Raw genomic sequence first — 10,068 nt, 5'->3', positions numbered from 1 at the left:
TGATTATGGACAGATTAGATGTGTTGGTAAACATTAATCAAAACACACAGTTTGCCATGTTTATGACCTGAGCCAATCTAAATGGGGACTACATGTTTGGATAGTCGGAATATTGTACAATGTATGAGTATTATGAGTACAATATGTGTATGTATTGTACAATGTATGAGTTGTGTATTTTGTCTTCTAACCAAAAAGAGTTGCAGGCCCAGAAGAACTTGACACAGAACCTATGGGAAATGTCCAGGTGCAAGGCCATGATGAGGAAAAGTATGATTTGTGTAAAACACAGCTTATTGATCATTAAGTGATCACTTAATTCATGGGCCTCATACAAGTTTCTCCTATATTTAACACAACTTATAGGTATAAATATTTGTAATAATTATAAATGTATACACACTAAAGTGGTGAACACTAAGAAAGACTTCTGTCATCACAGGTGACATTATTTAATGAAGTTTAAAACCACTTTCTCTGTATTATTGTCATATAAGGGACTTTTTACATAAACACTGATTACCGTGCATCTTTAAATCTCTTTATTACTTGCAGGCAAAATGACAAACTGTTTCACAGAACAAATATTACAAGAAATAAAGGAGTGAGACTGAGGACTCCATCAACTCATCTAAAATTTAAAACTGATTTACTGTTTATTTTATATTGATTACTCACTCAGAAGTCAACCACTTCCAAAGCAGAAGAGCAAGCAAGAAGTGACTTTTTATCTTTTATGTCCACTAAAACACAAACAGTGAAGAAGATTTGAGACTTGAGATTTGAGATATGTGGTAATGTGATGTTGTCCTAGCTTCCTGTCCCCCAACAGACCAAGGAACTATAACCTCATGTCATTTTACAATTTGTATCTTCAGGATTATATTTTGTAAAAGGAACATTGCAGGTACATTCATTCAATTCCTTCTAGTGTTTTCTCATCAAGCCAGTCTGTTACATATGTGAAATTTAAATTACCCATATGAGGTCTCAGGTTGAACCCAGGCTTTTTGGTGACCTTGGTCTCACTCCTGCTTTCAATAAACATAAATATCTCTTCATATATTATATATATATATACGACAGAACTAAATTCAGACATTTAGTTCGCTACACACAGTAAGGATGCAAGCATTCATTTCCAAGAAGTGGGGCAGGACAAGCTCACTCAGATACAGAAACACGCATTTCCAGAACAGTTAACAAATCAGTAGGGAAGTCAAAAGCTTAGGAAAAACTGCAGGGGCATAAATGGTCTTGTAAGCTACATAAATATAAGCCATTTGTGTAAATGTGAACGAGGAAAGCATGTTCTAGACAGTGTAAAGACAAAAACTAAAGTGATTGAGATGCATGGCATCACCAGATTCTTACCCCATCAAAAGTTGTGCTTTTTTAATATGGGGAAAGCTACAGGCCCTAATGTCCTGCCATATTCCTGCACGTCCAGTGAAAACATATTATCAAAGTGCATTGTGGGAAAAACAAAAGTAAATATAAACTAAGCAATGTAAAGAGTAGCAATATCTGGATACAGATAACATGCTACAAAGTTCTGGCTGAAAAGCAATGCCAATAATGCAATACAGAAAACTCAAAATACGAATGCCTGATTATGCACACATCCAGGCTAATGCTGCATGTTAAATAGTCTATAATCCAAAAACACACAATCCAGAATGCACTGGGATCATTACACATTCCAGGACAAACAGACAGAATACAACCTCCACTATGCAGGGCTCACAGGAAAAAAAGGGGAGAGGTGTACAAAATGGCTGACGTTACATCCATGCCATAATGTAAAGCCTCAGTCTGAGGCCATGAATTAGCATTGGTTTAAAGGGGAGTTGGATTGAAGGGACTCCCTTTCTGCTGGTGGGGCAAAGGATAAACTGAAGATATATCTTCAGCAGCCAGTAGTCAGGTTGGGAGGGGTAAAATAAGAAGGTTTGGGGGAAAGATAGGCTACAACATCTTAGGGAGACAGGGGAAATCTAACTGCTGATTTCATCATCTGTCTTATTCATTCTCTTCAGAGCGTCCAGAAGTTTTTGAGGGGTGAGGATGTGAGTAGAGCCTGCAACACAACAGAGGAAAAAAAGAAAAGAGAATAAAGGTAGATAAGTATGCAATGATGGGGACATCTTATGTATTATCCACAGACACTATTCTTTTGCATACATGTTTCCTAAGTCAATGCATTAAAAGGTTTACCTCTGACAAAAATATTTGGATTAAAAAGCAACTGCTTCTAAATTTATACCTCCAATTTAGATTAAAGAATAATAACTTGAAACCTCTATTTTTATCAAATGCTGAGTATTTTATTTAAGGGTACAATTTTAGAACAATGTGAAAGATCAGTCCTAAGAACTGCAAAATTCAGAAAAAATAGCTTCAAAGACTTCCTCTAGGCCAATGGGCCTGATGAGGCATGTCAAATCACAGGTAAAAAAAAAATGGTTCACCGATGGTAACGAAGAGCAAGTGGGTGCCATTTTGTACAAAAAAACAGTCAACACCTTTGGAGGTCTCACATTACCTCCTCATGAATGTTTAATCAGACACTGAGACTTGGGACTGCTATAGCTTCTTCAAGTCAAAATCAAGATATCAGTACTAAAGTTCCAGAATTGGATGTTATATGAGATCTATATTAGTATAACCTGAAGTAGGGGGTTGTATACAACCCCTCAAGAGGAGCTGTTTCTTGGTGGAATTGTAAAATCACATTAGGACTGGATTTTTTGTACAAACTTATATGGTGCTCTTCGTTTTCTCTTTTTTTTAATTTAAGGGTAAATCTACCCCAATTGGTGACCAGATTAAATTACCCTGTCCAGTACAGTTCCCAGACCAGCCTACCTGCCGCAACCATTAAACAAAGATCTCCCTCCCTCTGTTTAACTCTCTATTATCTATTGCATCCTAAATTATACTATAATTCTATTTTATGTATTACCACAAGCAATTGATTGTGATCAGGGGCAGACATAGGGATGTACAATGCGTGCCAGTGCACAGAAGCCCTGGATCCTCCTATACCAACCTGGCATAGGGACTGTTGGCTACATCTGCCACTGAGACTAGTAAATTACTTTTGCAAATGATCATTGCAAGTGTATGTATTGGCCAAAAATATTTATTTTAGTTTTGGATAGAGCAGAGAAAAGTTAAATCCTCTGCTTGATTATTTTTTCTACATGTGTACCAATGGGAAAATGTATCTTTAATTCCTGTACTGTGGACACAATAGAGGTTAGAGGAAATCTCTCAGAATAAAGGGCATTGCCCCCTTTTATTAGTTTTGAATTTCCTCTTCATTTCTGTCTCAGCGACAATAGTCATTAGGATAAAATGAATGGTGAATCTCCCTAATGAGGACAGGTAAAGGTGGCATTACAGCTTGGACAGAGGGTCTTACCTTTCTCCTACACTATCCAAATATACATTAAAATTTGAAATAAAAAACTCTGCATTGAGAAACAGTTAAAAGAACCAAACCGTACACTCTAACAGTTGTCATAATTTAAAGATAAAGAACTAGTCCCAAGTAGAACAAATAGTAGCCAATCACAGGCTGCAAATGACTGATCAATATATCAAACACTTTTATTATCATTTTCATGTTAGTGGGCCAAGTATTTCATCGGAATTTGGTAAGATTTATAAATACATATATTGTTCTAATTGGGACCAAAATGTAGAACATCCTAATTAAATGTATATCACCCATAAACATACAGAAGAAATCACACAGCTTTCCCAAAATCCCCAGCATGCAATGTCCTCTTGGATGCCCCTCCCGACTCCCCCACCAGTTCAAAAACTGCCTGGGGCTCATTTAATAACATGTATTTAAGTACAACATTGACAATTTCATAGAGAAACTGGTGTAAAACGCTAAATACTGGGTCATTTCTAAAGGTCAAAGAGTGTACGTGTTGTCAATGCAACCACATTCCAGCTCGAAAATATCTGGTGCAGGTTATAAAATAGCATAAAGTATTTGATATTTGGTTGCTGTGAACAATACAGACACTTCATTCTTGCAAGATCTTTGATTATGTAGAGCCAATTGGTTATTCATCCTTCTTGCTAATGTTGTCCTTAAATCCATGGAATTGTTCCAGTGGTGTCCCACCATCCCACCCCCCATTATTAATGCTTGCTGAGCAGGAATCTGTGACATGCACAGATCCCATGAACGAGCAGTAAACGTAAAAAGTGACTCGCATGTGGAGTGGCCCAGTCCCTGCCCGGGGAGAGAAGGGGTTAACAAGACAGTTTTTTTTTTTTGGTATAATGCCAAACAATTGTTTTCAATTGATACCTTTTAAATCATCTTCATTAATATTATATTTGGAATTGATAATAATACAGCTGTACCCAACCAGGTCTTTGTCACCTAGCAGTAATTTGCAGGGGGCCCATAACTGAAAAGCAGACATTTTGTGCAGGGCCATGAGTTTGGCCTATCTATTCGCACCTAGTGGAGGATATGGAGATTTTGCCACCTCTTGCCTTGTACTTATATGTCAGTGGTTTTTTCATATAGATAAGCAGGTTCATGGCCATGCACAAAATGTGTATGTTACAGTAAATAAGTCATGGGTACACAGGTATTGGATGGACTGCTGTAACATTAACCCATTCTCCACCATAGCAAGGTAAGAGTGCGTATTTCTTGATTTGATTTGTGCATCATGACTTCATGCAACCAGTGGCAATGGTGGCCACCCTTCATGTAATTTATTGTTAAAGAGATAGTGGTGGGGCCAACAGGTGAGCCGCTTGCAGAACTATAAGCTTGAAAATGTTTGTCCCTTGATGAATATGACAAGAGGATATGGATGGATAAGGGATGAAGAGGAATATGTAATGATAGATGAGTTGTTAAGTCTTGTATTTTAAGTATGTGACAACAGCATTTTCTAGTAAATCTGGTATTTTACTTTGTTACATCTAATATTATGTCTAGATAGATACATTAAATAATAATAGATAAGTAATAACAGTAAATACAGCAATCACTATAGGCTGATGGTCCCTAGGGGCTGCTATGACCTTAATATGGGGCCTTCTGTCTCTTCTTTACTGCAGCAATACATACACCTTCATAATCTTTTTATTGGCTTTCAGTGGTTTTAATGCTCTGAATGTTGCTATATTACAAAGTATTTAGGCCTATGGCAAATTTGTGTGGGGCTTCAATAAATTTGTGTACTTTGCCCAGAAAATGATATATCTCTGAAAAGTGCCCATAGGCAATGGTACCTACAGCTGGGATGTATCATACCATCATATCATACCAGTTGAGATGTATATGGCGTACAGTTTTTAGCCTTCAAATAAACAAACAGCAGAAGGCATTATTGGCATAATGAAGCATGTGTCATTGAGCTCTGATTTGGAGTCAGCACCCTGAGCTAAGCTAAGTAGCTTTTCCATATAATTATTATTACCACATGCATTTGTTTATTCTCGAGATTTTTAATCATCAAGATGAGTGCAAAATGCATCAATTTTGTGAGCATTTTTAACATTTTATTATGACTACATTTTTACAGAAAACTTTTCTTTGCTACAAGGCTAAAGAACTAAGACTGGTTGAGAAAGCTATTGCGGATAAGGCACCAGGTCTACTGTAAATGCTTTGCACATCCTTTAAAATAAAAGAAAATTTTGAAAGCCTGAGAAACGTGTATTGGCCTTTCACCTAATAGATGGCTATCTGTTTTAAACACTAAATACAAGTCATCTAATGACAAGGAATGTCAGAAGACATTCCTTGTCATTAGATTTCCGGCACAGGTCTGCATCTATGGTAGATTATATCTAGACTGATATCAATACAAATTAAATCAGGAGTGTGTGCTGAATATGCATAACATATGGTCAAATACCTTATGTATGGCCAAGATATCAGTAATCACACTGCATCTTAGCATCCATACCATGTCTATGGTCAACTTTTAAACTTTGGGGTATATAGAGAAACCATTGCTGAAAGAAATGTTAATTGCTTTTGATGGCTTCCTTCTGAAAAATGCTGCTAAGATGTCATGTTGATCCTCTGAGGTACAGAAATGTGCCAGACCAAATGTTAAGGGATTTTGCAGAAAATATTATATTCTGTTCATCAGAGCCAAAATTTGCTGGTAACAGCCTCAGTCCTAAATAGGTAAAAATTATAACCTTACTATTACCTATTAAATATTGAATCCGTTCATGTTGGTACCATCCCGACTTCTACAAGCAATTTTAAGGTCTGATAAAAAGCCTCCAAAATGTCTTGGATTGTTATTTTGACATTTTATAAAATAAACATTTTATGGTCCCCCAGCATTTGGTTTGGCGTGTTTTTGGTACTCAGGGATTCCCTAGAGGCCTCTTTATATCTTGACTGGTAATCTATATTTGGATTCAGAGCTGCCTATATTACCTCATAATAATCCTCTATCTGTCTCTGTGACTTTATACAACATGTATAAATAAACAAACACTACTTTAAAGATAAGGGTCACCATAAAAGTCACACAACTAGCATCTTTAGAAGGGGTCAGCCATGTTAATAAACACCGTTGCTTCAGCCTAGGATTTCTTTATTCTAAATAATAAATACGAATTTGGATGTTGATGATTTGATGTCCAGAAGAAGTGTGGAAAAGATGAACAATCATGATGGATATAGGATGATGAAGGAAAAACTGACATCAGTCAGGGGAAGGAATGTAATGATGAAGAAAATGTTACACAGGGTCATAATACAACAACAGAAAATAAAGTTGAGTCATATATTGATCATGGGGTGACATGATCAGCTAGAGACAACAGGACACATTTTCAATTTTTCCTAGAATGAAATTTACAACAGAAATAAAAACCAGCAAGCATTTTCCTATTGTTAAAACGAGAGAAATGAATCAGTGACATCCGAGCTGAGGGTGAGTGGGGCAGAGATATCCACAAAGGGTGGGGGTTTGGGGGTTATTAAAGTCTCTCTTTACTTTTATTAGTCCCAGCTCGTTAGACCTCACTCCATGATGGGAGACGGGTCCTCGAATGACACCCGACTGCTGTCTCGGAAGTCTGGGTGTCTGAGGTCTCCAAGAAATTTGATGGGTGTTAATATGTGAGTGGAACCTGTGAGAGAAGAGAGGGGGGCTGACAAAGGCCTAAGACGGACAGGTAGGAGCAGTACAGGGAAAAAGAGAGGGGATTGTTAAAGGGCTAATGCAGAGAATAGGCATGCGGAAGAGAGGCATGGTAAAGAAACACAAAAAAAAACAAGAAAGTAGCAAATAAAGTGGCACAGATAAGAAAGGTAATACACCAATGCTGAGGACAAAATGCAAAAATTGGCCTTACTTATAGACCAATAGCGGGAATGGTGGAATAAAACAAGGTGAGGGTAAATAAAAGAATGACAAAGAAAGAGAAAAATATTCTTAGGAAAGTTTATGAAAGTTGAGTCGGCAAGGCTGTGGTTTGTTGTTTGCACATTAAAAGAATAATAAGAACAAGCAAAGGCAAGTATGAGCAGGTATGAGGAAGCATACAGGACAATGAGCCAGGAGAATGGTGCAACGGTGAAAGAAGAAAAAGTATCTGGATGACAACTGAGATGGAAGAAGAAAAAAATTGGAATGGGGGTGCTGGGAAAAAAAAGTAGAGCGGTGGTGGAGGCAAAAAAAGGAGTTATAGGGAGGCTTGCACAAAAGCAGAACACACAAGGGAATTTAAAGAAGAAGACTGAAGAAAAAAGAATGCTGGAACAACACAGAAAGACAAGTGAAAGAAGAAGAAGCACAGGGAAGTCTGGGACTGAAGCAAAAAAGAGGCTGACACATAAAATGGGACGTAAGCGTAAGAAAGAGATGCAAGTTAGGTTGGGACAGAAGGTGTACGCAGAGAAGGTGGCTAACATAGAAGAGGAAACACAGAAAGGAAACTTAGATGGAGAAAGACAGAGGGAGGCAAAAACCAGGCAGCAAAATTGGATGTCAGATAGAAAGAGGAGATACAAAAGGGATCTGAAACAAAACAAAAAAAAACTAAGGAGGCTGAGCGAAAATGAGCAAGCAGAAATGAGGCTGAGTAAGAAGTATGAAGCAAATAGGTGGATGAATACTGAGAAGAGTGAACTAGAGGAATAAAGCACAGAGGATGATGAGAAAGTGAAATGAAACACAAGAAGGCTAAGACAGTGCCAGAGGATGAAACCTCAGCAGAGGTTGAAGAAAAAGGAGAAAGTTGCATACATTCACAAAAATGTGCCATAAATATTAATATAACTATATTCGATCATTAAGGTTATTCTTAAATACTATTATGAAACAGAAAAAAAAGAACACTTTTAGGAACCTACGAATAATTTTACTGTCCTTAACATGAAAATATGTTTTATAATTAACACTGTGTTTAAAAAAATGCTGTATCATACATAGAAAAACAGGACAGAGTCTCTTTAGAGAAAACATTCTAGATAAAAATGCCTTTGCTGCAAATAATGACATTTTTCAGAAGTTGTTAGTCCTGTGGCTCTGATGCTGACTGCTCTGCCTCATAAGTTCAGTCAATGGCTGACAAAATGATCAGTTGGATCTGTCCTATGGTTCAACTCATCCTCACCTCATAATTGTAAGGGCAGATTATAGTGCACATGTTTAATGTTTTTTGAAGGTCTATTAGTTTTCAATAGATAAATTACTGTTGGGAAATACAATCAGACTGGTCAGTGGAGAACAATATTAGTAGTGGAGCTGCTCTGAATAATCATGAAGAAACTATTTTTCCTTAATAAGCTAGAGGAATGCTAAAACCAGCAGAACATCATTAACTTCTGAAAGAAGGTGGAAATAGGAGCACATGTATTCTTTTTTATTCAAAGTGCAGAAAAAAAGTATGGTTTAAACACAGTGTGGTTTCCTTGTAATCATATTATGAAAAAAAAAATCTTTGCACATTGGTGTGAATGGAATCCTTTGAAACAGGGAATTAGGAATCAAAGAAAGAAGACTTAAAGTTCACAATGAGAAAAAAAATTCACAACATAACAGACAGAGATGCTGCACTGCATGACTTACATAAATGAAGATTTAATTGGATGTGATATAGATTAGTAGTGAAAAAAGGGAAAGCTCAGAAAAGACAGACTGACAAGAGACAGCGGAAGACAAAACTCTTAACAACAAAGACAGAAAGAGACATTAGACTTACACTTCTCTAGGGGTGAAAAAACTGTACCAAATTTAAATTTGTTTGAGAATTTTTTTTTTAACTATTTACCAATACATAAATGTGGTTGTGTTTATATACTGCTGTCAATGTTTCATCAATGTGAACATTCTCTTGTGGTAATTGTCTAGCACAGCCAATGCAAATTTCAGGAAGCATTTTATTAATTATTATTGTAGTTAACAATTTTGGCTAGTATTATAACTGAGGAAACTATGTAACAGTTTTGTCACCGCAGGAAAAATGTCGGCCTTATAAAGAAACAGTGATAGCAGACAGGCGATTTAAGATTATATTCACCAGAAACACACACATTTATTTTACAAGGCAGCACGGAGGTGCAGCTAAAATTGCCATAACACACAGCAGCTGGTCAAATTTATTGTACTGTAGTCACAGCATTTGGTAACCATTGTTGCTCTGGGTGTCAGCACTCTACTTTCTGCCTTATTAAACAACCCACACAGACTTCAATCATACAGACATAAAGGCAATTCTAACATAAATCACACTAACAAACATTGATATACATGAACACAAAACAAACACTCATTCTACGAATACAGACACACATCTCTACTGGGCTACAAAGGAAAGAGTCAACCTTGCACACAGCAGCCACTTTTCATCTGTCATCCTTCTACCAGAAGTTGAATAATGATAGATGGAATCTGATTTGCTGTGGAGGGCTACTCATACACAATACAGAAATTTGGTCTTTTAGCACACAACGCTAAAAGGCCAAACTGTACTCCCTATGAACTTAGCAGCAAAACAGATCCTGTTCTTAATTCAATCCCTCTTGCTGAACCATCTAAGGTGGCC

General features: G+C 36.9%; 1 protein-coding gene across 2 annotated transcripts in view; it reads right to left on the bottom strand.

The window, feature by feature from the left end:
- Positions 1-527: 527 nt before the first annotated feature.
- STXBP1 (syntaxin binding protein 1) overlaps positions 528-10,068 on the bottom strand; it is a 49,106-nt gene continuing 39,565 nt past the window's right edge. The window contains exons 19-20 of one of the 2 annotated variants that reach the window (XM_072429463.1): positions 7,014-7,149; positions 528-2,080 (exon numbers count right to left, since the gene is read on the bottom strand). In XM_072429463.1, coding sequence (XP_072285564.1) covers positions 7,040-7,149 — 110 coding nt within the window. In that variant the 3' untranslated portion in view covers positions 528-2,080; positions 7,014-7,039. The remainder of the gene's footprint in view (positions 2,081-7,013; positions 7,150-10,068) is intronic. The other variant, XM_072429464.1, reaches the window with a different exon arrangement.

This window comes from Pyxicephalus adspersus, chromosome Z (genome assembly GCF_032062135.1).
Source record: "Pyxicephalus adspersus chromosome Z, UCB_Pads_2.0, whole genome shotgun sequence".
Lineage (NCBI taxonomy): Eukaryota > Metazoa > Chordata > Amphibia > Anura > Pyxicephalidae > Pyxicephalus > Pyxicephalus adspersus.
This window is presented reverse-complemented; position numbering and strand designations above follow the sequence as displayed.